A 23907-nucleotide genomic window follows, 5' to 3' on the forward strand; every position below is an offset into this window, starting at 1 on the left:
AGAAGCTAAAAAAAGGATGGGTACTGCAACAAGACAATGATCCAAAACACTGAGGTAAATCAACTTCAGAATGGTTTCAGAAGAACAAAATACACGTTTTGGAGAGGCCAAGTCAAAGTCCAGACTTGAACCCCATTGAGATGCTGTGGCATGACCGTGATTCAAAAGACAGCGATTCATGCCAGACATCCCAGGAATCTGACTGAACTACAGCAGTTTTGTCGAGACGAATGGGCCAAGATTAGTCCCGATCGATATGCCAAACAGATCTGCAGCTACAGGAAGCGTCTGGTTGAAGATTTTGCTGCCAAAGGGGGGGCCACAAAATATTAAATGTGATGGTTCACTGATTTATTTTTCCTCCTTCTGTAATTGTTTGCATACTAACCTCAATAAAATATGAAAACCTAGAAGCAGACACTGTCTTATTCATCTGTGTTTTTTTGACAAAGATCTGATCACATTTGATGGTGATTTTATGCATAAATGTGAGAAATTCCAGAAGGTCCAGATACTTTTACATACCACTGTATATGTATGTGTATATATATGTATATATAATAGTGATGCACGATAATACATTTTTCAACCGATAACCGATATTTTCCTCCTCATTCCAACCAATAACCGATAATGTCAAGCCGATAATTCTATTAAAAGATTTATGTAAAATTTTAAAGTATACACAAAAGAAAATATTACAGTGCAAAAATATAATTTATTGCTTTTTTTATAACATAAAATATGAACAAGTCGTCAATTCCAACATCTAAATAATGACAGATTGTCTGACATTGTGTAATGGTAAACTTTTGGCAACAATTACTTACAGAGTAAATACCTAAGCTGCACAAAAATGCCTTTCAAAGTAAGCCATTCCTAACATATATAACATTAATACACTGCAAAACACACCTCCTTAAAACTAGTCAGTTTTAAGTGTAAATCTATTGGAAATAAGTGAAATTATCTGCCAGCGCTTCAAGTGTATTTCTCTCAGATTTCTTGGAAGAAAAATAGCTAGCTGAAAATAATCTTAACAGCCTTATTTTATGCAATACATTATTATACTTAATCCTAAAAAAAAAAAACTTGGAAGAAGAAAAGATTTTGAATAATATTTGTGGCTACAGAATATTATTGTTATTTCATTACAACAGGAATGTGCATATTTAAATTGATAAGTGTTAATAAGTGCCAATAAGTTTTGATTATCTACTGTGACTGTAATTCAGCAGACAAATATGTTAAATTAATTTGAAAAGTGATTGCTAATGTTATATGCTTTGTTGCACACTGTGAAAATGATTAACTCAAAAGAGCGAGATGTCATGTACCCATTCTGCAGCGCTTTGTTTACATTTACGGCACTCACGACATTTGCTTTACAGCAGCTAAACTGATACACGGCAGTACTATTTGGATGGAGTTGGAGCTCGCATCTCCGTGCGTGTTGTTTTGTGCCTGAGTTTTGTTAAGCCGAAAATAAAGGCAGCGTGACAAAGTCATCTGACCGCTCGTCATTTTACATACTGAATGCATTATTGACTGGCTGACTTTGTTTTCTCCATGTTTAAATTGTCATCTAACCACTTTGCCGTCATGATAAGCTTGCTTACTGGACATCACTTTTCCAAATGTACGTGGTGAAAATGTGATTGGCATGTTTTTCATGAAGAATGGTGGTCGTATAAACTGCATTATTTTTTTATCCAGGGCTCTCGGGTCATTTCGGTAAAAAAAAAATAGTGTCTCGTCTCGGCAGCGGCTACGTTCGTCCAGATAATCCGCCCGCACCGGCCGGTTCGCCGCGGCGTATTCGGGGCCTGGCTCTGCTCGCACGCCGTGAGGGAACGCTCGAGAAACCGGGGTGTTCGCCGGAGGTCCTGAAGCCGGGGAACCGGGGTCTGCCCGCCCCGCCAACGGCGAGGCGGCGGCCTGCCAGACAGGCCAGAGCGGCGGGCTCCGTCGGAAGACAGCTACTTGCCGACTATCGGTCTCCAGTCGTGCCGGTGTTTAGCCTTAGATGCGAGTTTACCACCCGCCTCGGGCTGCTTTCCCAAATAACCCGACTCTGTATCGTCACAGGCTCTGTACTTTAACTTAGTGTTTACAATAGCTTTAGCATTCCCGCTAGCAGCAGCCTCGTATTCGTTCCAAAAATCTTTGTGATGCAGTTTTAAATGGATGCTTGGTTAGTGGTTTTGAATGAGGACGCTTTCTTTTGGCCTCGTGGAACTTCTACGGTACATGTTTTGCAGATGGCGAGAGCGTCGTTTTTTTAGTAACAGCCGCCATAATATTCAACTACTTCTTGTCTTGTAACTCCGCCTCCTCAACCCCTCCTCCCTCAGGGGCTTCAGAGAGGGGAAGGGTTGAGGAGGCGTCGTGCTGAATTCTTCGGTTGCGCACATTTGGAGGCTAAATCAAGTATATAATTAACGGATTGCATTATCGGTAGAATTTTTTTATTATCTCGATTATCTGTGTGACGTCATAATTGCCATTATCGGCCGATAATTATCGGCAACCGATATTATCGTGTATCTTTAATATATATTAAAGATATTGTGATATTGTGTATCTTTAATATATATTAAACATATTGTGATATTTAATATATATTAAAGATACACGATAATATCGGTCACCGATAATTATCGGCCGATAATGGCAATTATGACGTCACACAGATAATCCAGATAATAAAAAAATTCAACCGATAATGCAATCCGTTAATTATATACTTGATTTAGCCTCCAAATGTGCGCAACCGAAGAATTCAGCACGACGCCTCCTCAACCCTTCCCCTCTCTGAAGCCCCTGAGGGAGGAGGGGTTGAGGAGGCGGAGTTACACGACAAAAAATAGTTGAATATTATGGCGGCTGTTACTAAAAAAACGACGCTCTCGCCATCTGCAAAACATGTACCGTAGAAGTTCCACGAGGCAAAAACAACGCGTCCTCATTCAAAACCACTAACCCAGCAGCCATTTAAAACTGCATCACAAAGAATTTTGGAAAAATACGAGGCTGCTACTAGCAGGAATGCTAAAGCTATTGTAAACACTAAGTTAAACTACAGGGCTTGTGACGATACAGAGTCGGGCTGTTTGGGAATTCAGCCCAAGGCGGGTGGTAAATTCGCATCTAAGGCTAAACACGGGCACTACTGGAGACCGATAGTCGGCAAGTAGCCGTCTTCCGATGGAGCCCGCCGCTCTGGCCAGTCCGGCAGGCCCGGGGCGGGCCGAGCCCGGTTCCCCGGCCTCGGGACCTCTGGCGAACACCCCGGTTTCTCGAGCGTTCCCCCACGGCGTGCGAGCAGGGCCAGGACCCGAATACGCCGCGGCGAACCGGCCGGGGCGGGCGGATTATCCAGTACGAACGTAGCTGCCGCCGAGACGAGACACTATTTTTTTTTACCGAAATGACCCGAGAGCCCTGGATAAAAAAGTAATGCAGTTTATACGACCACCATTCTTCATGAAAAAGTGATGTCCGGTAAGCAAGCTTATCATGACGGCACAGTGGTTATAAGATAATTTAAACATGGAGAAAACGAAGTCAGCCAGTAAATAATGCATTCAGAATGTGAAATGACGAGCGGTCAGATGACTTTGTAACGCTGCCTTTATTTTCGGCTTAATAAAACTCAGGCACAAAACAACACGCACGCGGATGCGAGCTCCAACTCCGTCCAAATAGTACTGCCGTGTAGCAGTTTAGCTGCTGTAACACAAATGTCATGAAAGCCGCAAATGTAAACAAAGCGCTGCAGAATGGGTACATGACATCTCGCTCTTTTGAGGTAATCATTTTCACAGTGTGCAACAAAGCATATAACATTAGCAATCACTTTTCAAATTATTTAACTTATTTCTCTGCTCATTTACAGTCACAGTAGATAATCAAATTCTTAAATCAATATTATGTAGCCACAAATATTATTCAAAATCTTTCCTTCTTCCAAGTTTTTTTTTTTTTTTAGGATTAAGTATAATAATGTATTGCTTAAAACAAGGCTGTTAAGATTATTTTCAGCTAGCTATTTTTCTTCCAAGAAATCTGAGAGAAATACACTTGAAGCGATGGCAGATAATTTCACTTATTGCCAATAGATTTACACATAAAACTGACTAGTTTTAAGGAGGTGTGTTTTGCAGCGGATTAATGTTATATATGTTAGGAATGGCTTACTTTTAAACGCATTTTTGTGCAACTTAGGTATTTACTCTGTAAGTAGTTGTTGCCAAAGGTTTACCATTACACAATGTCAGACAATCTGTCATTATTTAGATGTTTGAATTGACGACTTGTTCATACTTTATGTTGAAAAAAAAGAGCAATAAATTATATTTTTGCACAGTAATATTTTCTTTTGTGTATACTTTAAAATTTTACATAAATCTTTTAATAGAATTATCGGCTTGACATTATCGGTTATCGGTTGGAATGAGGAGGAAATTATCGGTTATCGGTATCGGTTGAAAAATTCATTATCGTGCATCACTAACATATATATATATTTATTTATAAGTAATCATTTTTTGAAATAATACTTAAATAACATTTTTTTTATAAATAAATAACACTATATTTATAACTAATCATTAGTTTAAAAAAAAAAAAAAATTAAAAAAAAAAAAATATATATATATATATATTTTTTTTTTTTTAATGAATAAATAACACTATAAGTTAGTAAAATGTTACTCAAAACAAAATTCATATGATGAATAAAACAAAGCAATAAACTCTAGTTATGGCCCCCAATAGCACTCTAAGGCTAGGTTCATACTGCAGGTCTTGATGCACAATTCAGATTTTTTGTAATATCTGTTTTTTTTTTTTTTGCCGTGCCCGTTCAGACTGCCTTTGGTCATTGAGCCTGTTCATGTATCAAGCAGGCGCACTGATTCGCTGTCCGAGATGTGCTGAGTAAACTGACCCGTATGCGCAGGAGCATCAAAATAAATGACACATTAACAAAATGACACATGTTGGCTCAACGTCATTCAAGGGTGATCATATATTGATTTCCAAAAAGAGGACACAAATAACACATTAATAATACCCCGTTTAGTCTTATATTCATTCTTATATTCAGTTCGACTGTTGTCAAGCCCGCCTCTTCCCTAAAAACCACGTTCAAGCTAGGCGCTAGTGCTAACGCTCCATCACTACCGTAGCGCCATGTCTCGCTCACTCTTTGCTGACATAATTGCTGCATGAATTCTGATTTGGGGGACTTGACAGTTCAGACCACAACCACATTCTGGAAAAATGTGGCCCAGATCGGATTTCAACCACATACGAAAGTGACCTAGATCGTATTTGAAATGGTTCACTTTTATGCGACTATTTCCGTTCAGACCGTCAAGTTAATGCCTCACTTGAGTAAGAAAAACACGAAAAAATCGGATTTGTGCATGAAGACCTGTGGTGTGAACCTATGGAGGTAGATTTGTGTCTTTATTATTCAATCAAAAAAAAAGTTGCTTCAATCAAATAAAAAAATGCTTCAATCAAAATATATATTTTCAATCGAAGAAAACGTCTCTTCAATCAAAAAAATGTGTTTGAATGCAAAAATAAATTTGAAACTCAAAAAAATATATTTGAAAACTATTTTTCTTTGATTGAATTTTTTTTTTTTTTTGATTTAAGTCAAGTTTTTTTTGATTGAAACACCATTTTTGATTGAAGTCATGTAATCTTGCGTTGGGACCACATTTTGGCTAGGACATTTGTGTCTTTATTATTCAATCAAAAATTAAGTTGCTTCAAACAAAAAATATATATTTTCAAAAGAAAAATCACTTCAATCAAAAATTTTAAAAATATTCAATTGTAGAAAAAAAGGTTTGAATGTGAAAAAATATTTGAGACTCAGAAATTCGCATTTGAACACTTTATTTTTCATTCAAACTGTTTTCTTTGATTGAAGCAATCCTTTTTGTGTTTGAACCATATAAGGGGTAGGACATTTGTGTCAAAATCATTCAATCGCAATAAAAGTTGCTTTAATCAAAAAATTATTTTTAATCAAAGAAAAAAATCATTTGCAAAAATATATTTTTTTTGAAAATATTTTTTTAAATTTGAAATATATATATTTTTTTATTGAAGTGTCACTTTTTTGAAAAGCAAAAAGTTTTAAACTCTTTTTTTTTCAAAGTGGAAAAAGTTTTGAACACACTTTTTTTTTTTTGAAGTGGGAAAAGTTTTGAAGGCACTTTTTTTCGATTGAATCATTTTGACACAAAGATTCAACTTCAACGCTAGTTCCGGTGTGTTTGAGTGGCAGTTGATTGGGCCAATGGCATAAAAGTATGAAGCAAGAATAATGGCCATTGGCCACCAGGTCTCCATCCAGCCATCGGAGTCTCCTGGAGTCCAAGCCGATTATAGGGCACTGGTACGGGGGTGTAACATCAATCAAAAATGGTGTTTCAATCAAAAAAAACTTGACTTAAATAAAAAAAAAAAAAAATTTTTCAATCAAAGAAAAATAGTTTTCAAATATATTTTTTTGAGTTTTAAATTTATTTTTGCATTCAAACACATTTTTTTGATTGAAGAGACGTTTTCTTCGATTGAAAATATATATTTTGATTGAAGCATTTTTTTATTTGATTGAAGCAACTTTTTTTTTGATTGAATAATAAAGACACAAATCTACCTCCATATGAACCCAGCCTTAGGTTGACTTTAAAAAAAAAAAATGTACTATTGAATTATTGGCTGCCATCTACAAAGATAAGCATCCAGTTCATTTTACACTGGGAGGAATAGCTGTGAATGCTCATCATTCAGTTCCATTGAAGGCTGGAAGGTTTAGCAGCACTGCCAGCCTCCCCTAGTCACAATGGATGGGACGTCTATGAATGGCAGTCAATGAGATGAACAAGTGCCTTTTAAAGGGTTAAAGTAGGTTGAAATGTTACATCATCATTATCTTACCAGTTACTTTTTTTTAGATGTTTATGATACAACCAAAATTAAAGGTGCAGAAATGTGAGATGGAAGGCAAATGCTTTGAAGAAGAGTAAAACAAAATGAAAAAAACATCTAAAATCTACATTATGAAAATACAGTCCTAAAGAAAGAAGTTCGGTACTAGTTAGATGATGGACGAGAGTGGACTACATACAAGATTTGAACGTTACCTGTCCCCCTTTTGGCTGGTACTTGATGTTGTCTATGGAGCCGACCTTGGACCGGACCTTCTTGAAGTCAGGTAGAGGTTGGTTGATAACTCGAAGCTGCTTAGGAGTGGTGGCGGGGGATTTGGGCGGCGTGCGGGTCACAGCCACCCTCCTCTCATGGGACATCAAGCTGAGGGAGCGAGGGGTTCCCGGGGTCCTTGAGGATGATGAGCAGCTGGGAGGGGTCCCGGGGGTCATGGCGCTTGAGCCAGGGGTACGTGGCGTGGAGTGACCACTGCGGGCTGAGCGGGAGCGTAGTGGCTCTGAAACTGTTGAAAAGAATGCTGTAGTTAGGACCTCCTCTTTTAACTCATTGGCTGGCATTTACGTCGCTAGACGTCCAATCCATTTGCATTGGGAGGGTAGCTGCGATCATTCATCATAAAATATAATTGAATCCTTACATAAAAAATAAAAAAAAACAACAACACTGTGCAGCCCCGTTTATTGATCTGTCGAAGGCTTTTGACACAGTTGATCATTGTATTCTTTACAGCTGAAACGGTTACTCAAATAATTCGAGTAACCGGTAACTGGATTTTAAAAATTGATCGAGGAATTTTCTCTGCCTCAAGGAATTGTTTAATTTCCCTGCTCTAAGCATGACGTTTTGCCCGGACTACTTCTAATGCGGCACAACGCGCTGACGTCACATGCGTACAGGAAGAAGACAGAGGCGGCGGATTTATTTGTCATTAATATAGATATAACAACGAAGACATCAACGAAGCGAAAAGAAAGGCACCAAAAAAAAGCTGAAAATGTCAAAAGTTTGGGAGCATTTCAAGCTGAACGTAGCGCTAATAAATAAGATTAACATTACTGTACCTTGCTAACGTAACGTTAGCCCTGCAGAGGGCTAGTTTTCTGTTAATTATGACTACTGTTGATGCGTGGCTAACATGTTTTACATACAGGCTTTATTTAATCTGTAAAAGAACACAACACTGCAGAGCGATGAGGGTGTTAAATAAAAACTTAATAAAGCTTACTGTCAATTTTAGCTCAGTTGTCATTGATGGATAAAACTTAAAAACTTAGATCTTAAAAATAGCTTGACATAAATGGAAATTTAATGGAAACACGTAGGAAAAACTTTTAAGTGATGTGTGCTATTCATTTATTTTTTTATTTTTTGTAATACCTAGTAAGTTTTTTGAGTGAATGCAGTGAATTTGTTTTTTCCTTTTAGTCACATCTGAGATTCAATTGTTGGATGTTTTCAACAATGTACATCTAAAATTAAGACATTAATTGTCTAAAAATGGTTCAATACTAGGTGAAATGTCTTGTTTTCCCATGTATATTTATTTACCTAAAAAAATATGTTCTATCCAATTACTCGATGAATCGACGGAATTTTCAGTAGAGTACTCAATTACTAAAATATTTCGTAGCTGCAGTCCTACAATTATTCAAAGACGTGTGAACATTGGCATCTCAAAACAGACTGTTTTGTTGTTTGAGCAGTATTTATCAGGCTGATCACAGTATGTGCAGGTCAAAAGTGTTACCTCCAGCCTTTCAATACTAAAACTGGTGTGCCTCAGGGCTCCGTCCTTGGGCCTTTACTTTTTATTATCTACAATGATTGTGTTCATCAAAATGCTGTTGAGGCAAATTTTCATTTTTATGTAAATGAGACTGTAATGTACTGTTCTGCATCTACTCTAAATCAGGCACTCTGCCAGTTACAGCTTGACTTTAACAATGTACAGTGTACCCTTTTTACCCTGAAGCTTCTTATAAATGCTGATGAAAACCAAATTCATGACTTTTACAAGGGCGAAATACAGGCCCATCAATTACTACTGTTCAGGATATGGAAACTGAAACAGTGTCACAGTTTAGGTATCTTGGATTTATAATTGATTATTCGCTGTCTTTTAAATCTCATATTTAGCATTTGGTCAAAAAATTGAAGCTGAAAGTGGGTTTTTATTTCAGAAACAAGGCCTGTTTTTCCTTCGATTCCAAAAAGAGGCGTGGTGAATCAACTTTTATCTCTGTACTTGACTACGGCGATGTCCTTTATTTACGTTCATCTGCTCATTGTCTTCATGCATTGGATACTGTCTGCACTGCTCATTGGATGGTCTGCTCTGTCCACCTGTAAACTCCTTTCACTGCTATCTTTGTTTATAAGACCATTCTTGGCCTGCTTCCATCTTACTTAGGGAATTATCTCACACGAAAAAGCACTGGAAGTCAGAACCTTCGGTCTCAGGACTAGTTTTTATTGCCTGTAATGAGGGTCCGCAGGGCTTTTAGCTATGCTGCCCCTTCTGCACGCAATGAGCTACAAAAAAACCCTAAAATTACAGGATATAGTGTAACTTGATGCTTTTAAAGGGAAGCAAGGATAGAAAGACTTGTAGTACTTAAAAGATTAACGTTATTATGAGTTAAAATAATTTCAGATTAAAACCCCTCTTGATGTTTCCGTTTTTATACAATTTGTAAAATTAGTTTAACTAGTAGGTTGCCACTGTTGTTGTTGTCGCAGGGCGGTGACGTCACTGGGTTACGCTGCCGGGCTTCCAGAGTATGACACTAACGACATAAGCATGTCATCTGCTCAGCCCTTTCAATTTGAACCCGAGAAGAACATTAATGAGCATGACAGCACTATCGATATTTCACAAAACGAGCAGCAAAAGCAAAATGAACAGGAAAGACTGGATGAGATGTGACGAGAGTAGGACATAACCGGTGTTCTGCCAAAATGTGCGACACCGGCGAAACGTCTACAAGAGGCGAATTTGACACCCAAAGTGCGCTTTCAGCTTGTTTTGTTTAGATGCATACATACAGAACATACTAAAGATGCCTTAAGAAAATACTTAAACATAGTAATATCAAATAAGGGTGGTTTAAATACGCTACGTGACTAATGTGGTCAACAGATCAACAATCTGCTTTAAAGCTACCACAAGAAAACACTATGCTTAAAAGTATGAGAGGGAAAGACATGCAAAAAGTATTTGGAGGCAATGAAAGGTAATAAAAAACTCAAGAAAAACACAAATAGTAAGTACTCGCCGCTTTTAACCGTTGTGCACATGTGTTGACGTCTCGCAGCGTAAGAAGGAATTGCAGAACACCGGTAGTGTTCCTCTAGTGACGGTGACAAACTACGTCCTCATCCTGAGTGTCTATTGCGCGCATAAAACATGGCGCCCTCCGTAGGTCAAAACATGTACTACAATTAGAGATTTTTAAATCAATGGCAATATTTTATGTGTTTCTATTAACATATTTTAGTAAAATAGAACAATTGTGGCTTATTAGAGCCTACAAGTCTTTAAATTCAAGGTTGCCTTTAAGGCTCTTCTGAAAGACCTGGAAGCAAGTACATTTGGCAGTAGATGCTATGAGAGATGTAGATGCTGATTCTGTTTTTTATTATTATTATTTTATGAACTGCTTTTAGTGCTTTGTTTTTAACTGTGTTTGTTTGTGCAACTCTGTGTTTGTGCGGCCCCCGCCTGTCTTGGCCAGGACTCTCTTGCAAAAGAGATTTAAATAAATAATAATAATAGTAGTAATAAATAAATAAATAAATACATTTGCATGTAGTGTTTCCCTTATATAACCCAAAAGGTCTTGTCCACATATGTGGATGCTATGGGCTAATGATAGACGATATTGCTTTTCAGCATCACTGTCATAGGAAGGTGCTCATCACTAACCAAGAACTCCATGAACTAAGATGCCAAAAATACTAAAGTCTCCCTACCTGTCATACTGGGAGCTCGACCTGTCCTGTGTTCTGCCCTCATTACAGCACGGCAGGCTGAAAAATGATGAAAAAAAAATTAATTTCAGGACAAGAACATTTTATGCAAACGTGTGACATCTTGGTGATTATCTATTACACAACATAGCAAAGCTTTTTCACACAATCTACCATGAGCCCTCACATACAGTATTAATATTCATGCAAATATTGACTGAAGGAGTAACTAAAAACCAACATTAGAGGAACAGCAGTCTACCTGTGGGTCTACGTGGCGCTGTTGAACCAGAGCTGGTAATGGAGGTTGAACTGTCTTCATGTTCATGGTATGCACGGCGAGTAAGAGAGGAGGCTTGCCGTGGCATTGAAGATCTCTTATGAGGGCTTTGTGATCGACCATCCTGTGATACAAAAACAAATGCTCTCTTTAGCTGACGACAGACACTCTAGACAGTTTGTTTACAGTAGGCTTATTTATGTCTTTCATTCATTCTTGGAATCCTTGCAGTTAAATGCCACATTACAGTCCACCTACCTTGGCTTTGAGGGTTGTAAATACTGATGTTGTGGGCGGACGTGGTCCATCTAATGAGGTAACCATTGTGGACATGAAGGTGTGTGGCTTTGTTAGGGCAAAATGCTGAGCATGGCACTGAAATGGTACACAAATGAGGCCCTGGGGGGGAGGGTGAGTGGCACAGCACCAAAACACAAGGCACAGGATGACAAGGGTGAAGATAACGCTGGTTCATGGAGCTTTTTTTTTGGTGAATATGTCAAAGAAATTTAAAATAGCTTCAACCAAAAATATAAACAATGAGTTCCCTTGGCAAATCTGCTGCTTTGAGATTACCAGCAGATATTGGTGAAAGACAGATAGATAGATGGCCGCACAACTCAAAATTGAACAAAATGATGCCTGATTATTGTTCTTCAGTGACATTTAGGATATGCATGCATTCAGTTTTTTAGACACAATAATTGTCATAATGATGTTGGAGGAGTGAAGCAGTCACAGAAAAAAATGTCACAAGGTAATTTAACACCTACTCAGTGACTTTAAATGAATAACTCCTGCAAACAAATCCATTAACTGTGCAGTCAACACAGCCATTTTGTAAAATAATGAGTAAATACTTAAACCTACAATATGAAGCAAAACGCATCAGAACTGACATGTGATGTCATATTTATGCAGAGATGAGGACTTTAAAAGCAACAAAGGTCGGCAGTATTCCCTACAAAATCATAAAATATGATCATCACATCAGTTTTCTGAATTTGATCTTTCAGAAAAAAATAGCGAGAAAAAAAAAAAATCCAATAATCAACCTTTGAGGCTATAGATAACATAATAAAATCAATACCAGTGTTATTTTTGAAAAAAGATCTGTAACAACAAACTAAAGAACACAGACTGAAGTAGGGGCATGAAAGTCCACCAAAATAAAATGCCCCCCCCAAATGTCTTAATACCCCAGTAAGGTTGTTTAGAAATATTGGAACAAAACATTCTTATTGCCATTCTGCGTAGGATGGTTGGCAACAAAAACCTGCCTGATGCCAAAATGGTGGCTGTAAAAATAACTGCCATTTTTTAACAATTCTTGGCAAAATACTGAGCTGCGCACTAAAATAATATGTTGAACTCCTTGGCAAAACACACGCTTTCAATTGGAAGTACCAATGTGTGTGACCAATGAGGATTCTAGAATTGGAACATAAATAGAAATGCCAAAGCGTATTAAGGACAGTTAAAATTTGAATGTACTGTATATTAAAAATCCAAACTGAATACAATATGAATTTTTCCTAAATGGTCTGTTGCCAAATCTAACACTAAATTGTTAGGCCTAACGGAATTCACTCACCATTGCTCTGTCACAGGACCGTCTTGCAACTGTGAGAGGCTGACGATTGTCAGAAACTGTCTCTGAAAAAGACAAAGACTTCATGTTGATAAAACTTATCCATGTAAAGAAAGATGAAATTATTGAATCAACACAATGTTGCGCCAATCTTGCAAAGTATGCTGAATGATACAGTATAGTCCACGGTAAAGTCATAAATAAGAACTACTTTGTAGGCTTTGACCCTTTATTGCCCACTCATTGGCTGCCACTGACAGCGCTAGACATCAAATCCATTTGGACTTGGAGAACAACAGACAGAACAGAAAAACAATAAATATTCTTATTTATTTAAGGTATTATATTTTATTTTATCTCTTAAATGAAAAGATAAAACTACAATTAATCTCTTCGCACCGAAAATGTTTATTAATTTACAAAATATATATATTAAAAATAAAAAAAAGTGAATTACAAAAAAAAAACCAAAAAAAAAAAACGTTATTTGTTATTAATGCTATTTTATTATTTGTTAACTTTAACTATTGGGGCCATAACCTGTGCCATAGACTTCACTATCAGTTGACAAGACAGCTCCCACAAACATTGCGCCACGCCTTCCTGTTGGGGGCCAACCCAGACAGAGCTGAGTTGGCGTTCATTGTGAAAGACTCAAACACAAACGCCGGATTTAGGTGGAAACAGGATGAATGTTTTACTCCATACAAGCAGGCAGGATTGTCTTAAGAGTGATTTGGTCGAAGATTCAAGGTAATTATTATATAACGAGCCCCATGCATGCACTTTCAACTTAAAAGGCTCTTTGTTTTGTGACTGCTGCCACATTGGATCACACAGTAGCGTAATTTCAGCTCGAAATATTTACGTAAAATGAATGATAAATGACCGTTTTTTTGCTTTTAGCCAAGACTCTAGACTGTTCTATGTTCATATCTATAGAAATTTTGGATATGTGCGCATTTATTGACAAAATTTGCAACTTAAAAAGCTCTTGGTTTTGTAATGGCCGCCATATTGTATCCATTCACAGTAGCGTAAGTTTACATTCAAATGATCAGGTAATTTTCGGCCAAATGCCCGTTTTTTGGGCAAAAAAGTAGTAATTTGGACATTTCTGCGTCCATACAAAAAAAAAAAAAAAAACGCCTTTCACGTGTTTTATTTTATGTAACCTTTCAATCTAGACAAAGGCCAGAAAGCCGACTAGACGATCCTCCGTGTTAAGGTAATAGTAACATCTGAATTCAACCTAAATAAGTTTTGCTTTTGTTGAGTAAAATTAAGATGATTTTGCATGCTTTACTCAAATATTAAGTTTCTGATGTGAAAACTGAGTGATTTACTAGCTGTTGAAAAATTGCACCAAAAAAAAAAAAAAAAAAATTAAGTTGCTATTTTGGGCAAAAACTTACATGATTTGTTAAGTATTGCAATCGATCCTGAAAATATAGCTGATTATCTCCGCATTTGGTGATTTTTGTCCATCTAGCGTAAAATTTGATAATTTTATAGTTATTTTAAGTATTGCTATACTTGAATAAAAAAATATTAAACTGGATTTCATTAGGGAAGAACTTTTAACTTTTTTATGTCGCTTTTCATGGAGATTCGTATATGCCAAAGGGAGGTGCCTGTTTTGGTTTTAGGTCGCTAGCTGCTTTGGTTTTGAAAATATTTTAAGTTTTTGAAAATACAGATCGGACCTACGGATCGGCCGAACCTCGTTTCCCATCAACTGATAGTGAAGTCTATGCCTGTGCATTTCTGTTTTTATTCATCTAAATTTTGTTTTACTGACATTATATTCATATATGAATACATCATTTAACTGTTTACATATTTACTTAAATAATATATACTAATTTTTAATTTCTTTTTTAAACTTAGTTTTTTTTTAATGTTTTTCAGAAAATTCAAAAAGCCTAAAAAAAGAGTAGATATTCTCATATTTAAATTTCTTTTATCTAATGAACGTTTATATAATAATAATAAACAAAAAGATAACACTGAAATTATTTTCTTTATTTAGTAAAAATTGTTATTATTGTTTTTTCTTAATCAATTATTACATACCTGGCATACGCTCCAGCACAATACAAAACATACACCATATATGTGGACACCAGGTTTTTATGAAGCTAAGTTTTTAAATTACTAAGTGTAAACACTTGCCCTACAAAGGGTTAAACAGCACTCGGGTATGCAATAGAAGCATGCAGAGAATATTATGCATGTTACAATCACAAACATGTTAATCCTGTGGTTAAATAAAGAGTATTAAGGACAAAAGAAGTGCTTCTCATTGGAAAAAATGAAAATATGAAAACACAAATGAAGCCAAATTAAAAGATAACACGATAAAATTTTATTATAACAAAAAGCAAGAAACATTACTAGGATAAAAAGCAGAAACCGATATAAGGAAAATATAGCCTTAAAAACTCCAACAAGAATTCCAACACCAAATGTAACATACAGTATTTGCGGATCTTGCCCTTAAGAAATGACTGCATGCATGACAGTAGAAGTAATGCATCACCTGTGGGTCTCCTTCTAGGACAGGAATGATGTTGGGTGGGGCGGGTTTGCCGGACAACTTGTTTCGGTCCAATCCTCTTGGATGGGGAAAGAGTTTGAGCTTCCATTTTTTTGGTGCACTCGGTTTTCTTTATCACAGCTATATTAATTAGTTGCATGAACCAGGAGACATCAAAAAGAAAAAAATCAAGCCATCAAACACATTTGCATGTTTTATCAATCAACAAATCATCCTTTTCAGTTGTACTGTTTTTCACTTTACTATTAACCCATTTTCTGCCATTGACAGCGGTAGGACATTCGTTCATTTGCCCCTCCGAGTCAAAATAGATCGGACGTCTTGCTAGTACCGCCAATGGCACAAAAACATGAGCAATCACAGTTAGTCCTCCAGGTTTATCTATTGTTGTCAATGGCAGGCAATGAGTTAAAGTCCAAAAGCTTTACCAAGTGCTGCAATTTTCGGACTATAAGCCACTACTCTTGAACCCTGCAACTTTTGTAACAAAGCGTTTTTATTTTTTAAACAAACAAGCTTCAAGTTTTCTCGTAAAAAAAAAAAAATAAAATAAATAAAACAACTTTTTATTGTAATTTAATTTTGCTCCGTGGCCGGCCACATCACGTTGACACTTGAAGTGCATTTATACCACAGATTGTTATATATCTCGGCAGCTACCACTGCTGACAAAGCTTGCCAGCCGCTTTGTCAAATTTCATCAAAAACTGGGGATTTTTGTCCACTGTTACAGTGGCATTAAAAAGTTTCTGAACCTTTTGGAATTTCTCACATTTCTGCATGAACTCACCCTCAAATGTGATCTGATCTTTGTCAAAATCACACTGATGAAAAAACAGTGTCTGCTTTAACTAAAGCCACCCAAACATTTATAAGTTTTCATATTTCAATGAGGATAGTATGCAAACAATGACAGATGGGGGAAAAATAAGTATGTGAAGCATCACATTTAATATTTTGTGCCCCCCCCCCTTCCTTTGGCAGCAATAACTTCAACCAGACGCTTCCTGTTGATGCAGATCAGTGTGACACATCGATCAGGACTAATCTAGGCCCATTTTTGTCTACAAAACTGCTGTAGTTCAGTCAGATTCCTGGGATGTCTGGCATGAATCGCTGTCTTTAGGTCATGCCACCGCATCGGACTGGGGTTCAAGTCTGGACTTTGACTTGACCACTCTCAAGCGTGTATTTTGTTCTTCTGAAACCATTCTGAATTTACCTCTGTGTTTTGGATCACTGTCTTGTTGCAGCATCCATCCTCTTTTTAGCCTCAACTGTCTGACGGACGGCCTAGGGTTTACCTGCAAAACACCCTGATAAATTTTTGAATTCATTCTTCCATTAATGATTGCAAGTTGTCCAGGCCCTGAATTCAGCCCCAATTCATGATGCTCCCTCCACCATGCTTCACCGTGGGGATGAGGTGTTGATGTTGGTGAGCTTTTCCATTTTTCCACCACAAATGACATTGTGTGTTACTCCCAAACAATTCAACTTTGGTTTCATCAGTCCACAAAATATTTTGCCAAAAATTCTGTGGAGTGTCCAAGTGCCTTTTTGCGAACATTAAACGAGCAACGATGTTTTTTTCAGACAGCAGTGGCTTCCTCTGTTGAGTCCTCCCATGAACACCATTTTTGGCCATAGTTTTACGTATGGTTGATGTGTGCAAAGAGATATTGGACTGTGCCAGTAATTTATGTAAGTCTTTAGCAGACACTCTAGGGTTCTTTTTTTACCTTTCTGAGTATTCTGCGCTGAACTCTTAGCATCATTTTTGGTGGATTGTCACTCCTTTCGGAGATAAGCAACAGTGCAAAACTCTCTCCATTTGTAGACAACTTCTCTGACTTTCGATTGATCCAGACTTTTAGAGATGGTTTTGTATCCTTTCCCAGCTTTATACAAATCAACAATCCTTGATCGCAGGTCTTCTATCAGCTCTTTTCACCAAGCAATGATGCACATCAGACAATGCTTCTCATCAAGACGATTCTTATCAGGTGTGTGCTTTATAGTGGGCAAGGCAGCAATAAACCACTCATCAGTGATTGGGAACACACCTGACTTAAATTGTTTGGTAAAAATTGGTTCCAATTGCTCTTTAAGTCTTTAAGTCTCCTTAGGCGGAAGGTTCACTTACTTATATTTCCCCTTTCTGTCATTGTTTGCATGCTATCCTCATTAAAATATGAAAACCTAAGAATGTTTGGGTGGTTTTAGTTAAAGCAGACAGTTTTTACATCTGTGTGATTTTGACTAAGATCAGATCAAATTTGATGGTGATTTTATGCAGAAATGTGAGAAATTCCAAAAGGTTCAGATACTTTTTCATACCACTGTCTGTACTGGTACAAAGGAAGAATTTTGAATGGATTGATATCCACTGGTTGATACGACAAGAGGAGGCTATGCTAGCACCGATTATCCATTTTCAACCAGCACTCAGAAGATTTTATTGCCGACGAAGGCTCCGTCGGATGCTTGATACCATTACACAACAATTTACGGCTAGCTGTGGGTTTTTTGCCATGCTATACTACTGTTAGCTGTTAACCTTGAGTTAATTAAATAGCCTAACATGGGGATTTGAAAGAGGACTTCACCCGCTGCAAGCATAGGGGTCAAGGTAAAGTGTTTTTTTTGTTTGTTTTTTGTTTTTCTTTTTTTTCTCTTTGTTAATGTAATGACTCATTTTAAAGGGTTTCATGGTTTCAGAATGCCTCAGAGAACAAGAGTGGTACTTGTGTGTGGCACCCACTACAGACCACTGCATGCAAGCGGAAGGCCCACTCAGCATGTTAATTTTGTTAATAAATACATATTTGATCAATCAAAGTTTCTGTGTAACATCCCTCTATGTAACTATCCCATATTAAGACGTACAAATGCGGCTTTTAGTCAGGTGAGGTGTATTTACGGTATAGAGTGTGGAAATTACGGCAAATGATCTGCAACAGAAAACATCTGTAGAGAGCGTATTAGAGTTACACAACTGAAAAGGAAATAACCTTTTTTCTTTTCTCGAGGGATGTAAACTGGTTCCTTATGCAGCGGTTTGCGTTCTGGAGTGGAGAGTCTGCCTTTGACCCGCCCGCCCTTCGTTTTAGGCTTGACTGGCTTTTCATGCTTCTCTGTTCTCTTCTGCTGCGTCTGCTTATTTGGGACCACAGTGGACGTTTTCACAGGGCTAGGCACCTTTGGCAAGGGTTGTATATGCTCTGTAGCCATGCTCTTATCATCATCTGCTACCCAAAAAAAAAAAAAAAAACAACAGCACCACTATTATTTTTTTAAGTTATTCATAGACATTGGAAAACATTTCAGACAGCCTCACCATGTGTGTCCACCCAAGAGCTGTCCAGGATGGAGTCATCCATGGTGGTTTCATCTCTGTCAAAACTCTCAGTTGGCTCTTCTGTTTCGATGTTTGGAGCTTCTCTCTGAGGAGATGCAGGAGTCTCAGGAATGTCGCAAACCTCCTCAAAACTGCCAGGCTCAATGTCTGCCTCCTGGGCTAACTCCACAGACTCTTCTTCATCACCCTCTTCTTCCTCGTCCTCCTCTTCTTCTTGCTCTTCCCCACCAGGTATGCACAAGGCTTCAGGGGGAGCAGAGAACCGAACACTGTGTCCTGGTTCATCGGTTTCATCAATGGTTTGGACCACAGTGATGAAGTCGTCTTCCACCATAACCACGGATTCGATGGCAGCACGAGTCTCAACCATCTCCTTTACCGCAACTGATCCAGCAGCTAACTCTTCTTCCTTTTGCTCTTTCTCGACAAGTTTAAGCTTTGCCTCTTCAACATTTTGCGTCTCCTTTAACTTTTTGTCCTCTCTTTCCTTTTCTTCTTTCCTTGCTTCCTCTGAATTTTCTTGCTCGTCCTTTTCTTTCACCACTCTCTCCGCTTCACTTGTCACTTTTCCTTTCCTCTCGTTTTCAGTCTTCTCTGCCTCTTCCCTTTCCCTCATCTCCTGCTCTTCTTTTTCTTTCCTTTCTTGCTCAATCCTTTCTGCTTCTTTCTGTTGGCTCATCTCCCTCTCCTGTTTTTCTTTTCTTTCTTTCTCAATTTTCTCTGCCTGTTCCCTTGCTCTCATTTCACTTTCCTCTTTTTCTTTCCTTTCTTTCTCTATTTTCTCTGCCATTTCTCTCATTTCCCTCTCCTCTTTTTCTTTCCTTTCTTTCTCTATTTTCTCTGCCATTTCTCTCATTTCCCTCTCCTCTTTTTCTTTCTTTTCTTTCTCCATCCTCTCAGCCTCTTCCCTCTCCCTCATTTCTCGTTCCTCCTTTTCTTTCCTTTCTTTCTCCATTCTCTCTGCCTCTTCCTTTTCTTTCAGATCCCTTTCCTCTTTTTCTTTCCTTTCTTTGTCTATTTTTGCTGCCTCTTCCCTTTCTCTTATTTCCTTCTCTTTTTCTTTCCTTTCTTTCTCCATTCTTTCTGCCTCTTCTCTTTCTCTCATTTCCTTTTCTTCTTTTTCTTTCTTTTCCTTCTCCATTCTTTCTGCCTCTTCCCTTTGTCTCATTTCCTTTTCTTCTCTTTCTTTCTTTTCCTTCTCCATTCTTTCTGCCTCTTCCCTTTGTCTCATTTCCTTTTCTTCTCTTTCTTTCTTTTCCTTCTCCATTCTTTCTGCCTCTTCTCTTTCTCTCATTTCCTTTTCCTCTCTTTCTTTCTTTTCCTTCTCTATTCTCTCTGCTTCTTCTTTTTCTCTCATTTCCCTTTCCTTCTCTTTCATTTCTTTCTCAATCCTCTCCTTCTCTTCCTTTTCTTTAGCCCTACTTTCTTCTTTTTCTTTTTCGTCCCTTTGAATCCTCTCTGCTTCTTCCTTTTCCCTCTTTTCCTTCTCCTCTCTTTCTTTCTTTTCATTCAGTTTCTTTTCCGTCTCCTCTCTAGCTTTCTTCTCGGTCTCCTCTTTCTCAACCTCTTTCTTCTCCTCAGCTTCTTTTTCATTAGGTTCTTTCACTTTTTTATCTAATTCTTCTTTAGCTTCTTTGTTTACTCCTAGCACTGGTGACACAGCTCTTTTGGGGGAACCGTAAAGTTCTTTTTGTTTAAGTTTGGATGGTGAGAGCACTGGCGAAAGTAGTTTATCATCATCAATATTGCTTTCCACTGAGGAAGTGGGTGATGTTTTGACAGGCCTGGCAATGCGATCCTTGGCCACCCCAGTTAACTGGTAGACATCTTCAGCGTCCACCTCTTCGTACGCCTCCTGGTGTACTAGCTTTACCTTCTCCCGAAGCTCCTGCAACTCTCGTTCTTCTTCCAAACTGAGAGGCCTGTCCTCCATCTCCAGTTTACGAATTTGCCTTTCGTAGTCAGCAATCTCACTTTCAGAGGCAGAGCCTTCACCACTGGCTTGTTGATCTGTCTCGCTACCTGACCTCCCTCCTTCTTCTAAAGTCACAGTGACAGTGGGTGTCACAAATGTCTCCCCTGGCAGGCTGGGTGATTTTAACTGTTCGCTCACAGATGTAATCAGCTGGTCATTGATATTCTTTTGACATTCTTCGGATGAATCTTTTCTTTCTGCTTCACTCTTTTCCTTTTCTTCACTGATATCCAAGCCTACAGTCTGGTTCGTGTCTTCCACCGATGCGTCTCGAACTGCTAATTTCCTGGCTTGCGCGGCAACTTTCTCCTCAAGATCAGCAGGAGTGAAGACTTGTGTAGAAGTGTTTGTTGGGCTAATCACGTCAGCAGGAGACGGCATAGGGCCTGAGTATTCACTGAATACACAATAGCCCATTTCTTCCAGCTGACTGTCACTCTTTTTGAGTCCAGGGCTTTGCTCACCTGTGGCAAAGCTAGACAGCATGTCATCAGGGAAGCCCTGAAATGACTTTCTCCTCACAATCTCTGGGTCAGTGTTTTCAGAGGACAACCTCGAGCGGGACTCCGCAAGATCTAACATCTCAGGCAAGTCCTGAGCCATGACTGGTTCATTCTTCGGGCTGCTCTCGCATGGCTGGGGTGACACGGGGGACTTAGGGGACTCTGGTTCAGGGCTGGGGTCTGAAATGCCTTCAGCAGTCCTTGGAGGAGATGATGAATCAGAAGCGATTGAAGCTGCTGTCTCCAGGATTAGTGGAGGGAAGGGAGGTGGCTTTTCTCCAGAGGGGGTTGTGATTGGGAGGTAATCTGCTGACTCATCGAGACTTCCACTAGTGTATGTCAGGATATCAGTGGCCAATGGAGAAAAGTTTCTCATTTTCTCTTGGCCACCTTGAGCCATTGCTCCAATGGTAATATTTAGTGAGTAGCTCCTTTGCTCCAAGGCCAGTTTACCCGGAGAAAGCTTGCAATCATTACTCCTTTCAGAAACTGAAAAATTTGGAGTGTCGACATTTTGCCTTTCACTACACTCTTGTACTGTCGAACTAGGTTTCTGAGTCTTGGAATCAGCTGTATTCATTTCTTCACTGACTCTGCTTAGTTCATAATAACCCTCACCTTTACCCTGAGGTGACACATGCAGATCAGTGGCTGATGTTTCAAAATATGCTGACATTGCATCACCTGTCAAGTTTCCACCTTCGACACTGACTCCCATTGAAGAGAAATTAGAAGGGGAGCCGAGGCTGCTGAACTCTACTACCTCCACAGATGGCTGCTTCTCTGAAACTGTGAGTGGCTCACCATAAAGGGGCTGAAGAGTGATTGGCTTTGCAGATTCTTTGGCTTGGACGTGAACATTCGAATGCGCAAAACTGGGCAAATCCGCGGTGGGGCTCTCTGGTACGATTCGTTCTCCGGCAAAGAATCCTTGGGTCTGATGCTCCGAAAATTCCTCTGGACGTTTCTCGGACCCAATGCTGTCTGGACTCATGGAACCACTTTTCTCACTTCCAGGTTTCTCCGAGTCCATCTTCACAGCTGAAAGGAGATCTGTAAGTTGGTCGTTATGAACACATAGGAAAGGTTTTGCTTTGGCATGCGGTGATATTTATATAGCCAGGCTTAAGACAGGCAAAGCTCTCCTCAGAAACTTACAGCACAATGATACGGCCATCGCCGAAGAAGAACGGCCAAAGAATGAGGTCCACCAAGTCAGAGATCGATGGAAATATGGCATGATATGTAATAGTACCGGCATGAGGCAACTGTCAGGTGGACTGATGGAAAACAAACAATCATTCATGGAATGGACATCCATGCAAAAATGTTAATTTCAGACATTCTTTGTCAAAAATGAGAGCTAAAAATATTTTAATTTTGACATAGTTTTGATCAAATGAACATGCAGGTCAATAATAACTGCCATATATCATTAACTCATTGGCTGCCATTGATGGCGCTAGACATCTAATGTGTTTCGAATAGGAGGGCTAGCAGCGATCTGTGATTTTAGAAGTGCTCCTCTTAGGTTAGTGGCCACCATTGACAGAGCAAGACGTCCAATCTGGAAGGGACAAAGAACATTCGTTCATCCGCCCTTCCCAGTCAAAAAGGAATTGGATGTCTACTGTCCTCTATGGCACTGAAAGAGAAGCATTCAGATGCAGTCCTCCCAGCTTAAAAATATATTGGACATCTATCGTTGTCCTGCGACTAGCTGGCAACCAGTTCAGGGTGCACGCTGCCTCCTGCCCATTGTTAGCTGCGATAGGCTCCATCACCCCCATAACCATCGAGAGGATTAGCGGTTCAGAAGATGAATGAATGAATGACTGAATGAATCTATCGTTGTCAATGGCAGCCAACAAGCTAATAAGTACAAAAGAGGACATTAAGATAAATTAGCTTTTAATGTTTTAGAAAGTTTTTAAAAAGGGGGAAAAATAGTAAATATTCTCTGATTTCAATGCACATGATTTCCTACTGCAGGCCACACAAAATGAGGCCTGGCCCCTAGGCCTTGAGTTAGACGCCTTTGGCCTTGGACGTCCATCGCCGTCAATGGCAGTGAATACGTTACGTAATTTAAAATACTGTATTATATGCAGAAACTGCTGAATGGTTGTGAATGAAAATGCAATATGTAACAAACTGTAATAAAAGCTAACCGGATGACTTGGTATTTTGAAAAACGATAAACACCGATAAAAGATGCGACAAACAAGGTGGCGATAATAATGTCTGAAAAATGAGAGCCAACGTTAAATCCCCTGCCAATGAATGAACACTGATATAATTATGAAAGATTGTATAAATGCAATGCACTGGCATACCAGCACTAAGCCATCAGTGTATACATGACAATTCCGGAAGCTTACAGCTGGTGATCCGAAGCATGATTGCGGGTGCAACACATACTAATACCAGTACAGAAGAGCCAGCCTCAAAAAAAGAGCAACAATAAGAAAACACAGGCATAGCTATGACAATGTAACCAGGTTAAAGTTAAAATAATGTGTATTTTTTCCACTAACAGGCCTGTGTTGCCTTGCAGACACAGCAGTGCATGGGGCTAATGATTTGCCATTCCGCCTAGAAAATGCCAAAATTCCCTGCCTCTTGACACATCGGGCATTCATATACAGTGTACGAGCTGGAACATGCAGGCAAGGTGTGCAGAGGGGAAG

At 38.8% G+C, this 23907-nt stretch overlaps 1 protein-coding gene across 6 annotated transcripts in view; it reads right to left on the reverse strand.

The window, feature by feature from the left end:
• The window catches only part of LOC130926753 (microtubule-associated protein 2-like), a 120464-nt gene that overhangs the window by 17478 nt on the left and 79079 nt on the right, over positions 1-23907 (reverse strand). For 3 of the 6 annotated variants that reach the window (XM_057851913.1, XM_057851910.1, XM_057851907.1), the window contains 8 exons: positions 18719-22258; positions 18393-18629; positions 15361-15498; positions 12822-12883; positions 11486-11626; positions 11210-11351; positions 10951-11007; positions 7173-7480 (listed from right to left, as the gene is read on the reverse strand). In XM_057851913.1, the coding sequence (XP_057707896.1) occupies positions 7173-7480; positions 10951-11007; positions 11210-11351; positions 11486-11626; positions 12822-12883; positions 15361-15498; positions 18393-18629; positions 18719-22258 (4625 nt within the window). The remainder of the gene's footprint in view (positions 1-7172; positions 7481-10950; positions 11008-11209; positions 11352-11485; positions 11627-12821; positions 12884-15360; positions 15499-18392; positions 18630-18718; positions 22259-23907) is intronic. The other 3 variants (XM_057851909.1, XM_057851908.1, XM_057851912.1) reach the window with 3 other exon arrangements.

This window comes from Corythoichthys intestinalis, chromosome 12 (genome assembly GCF_030265065.1).
Source record: "Corythoichthys intestinalis isolate RoL2023-P3 chromosome 12, ASM3026506v1, whole genome shotgun sequence".
Classification (NCBI taxonomy): domain Eukaryota; kingdom Metazoa; phylum Chordata; class Actinopteri; order Syngnathiformes; family Syngnathidae; genus Corythoichthys; species Corythoichthys intestinalis.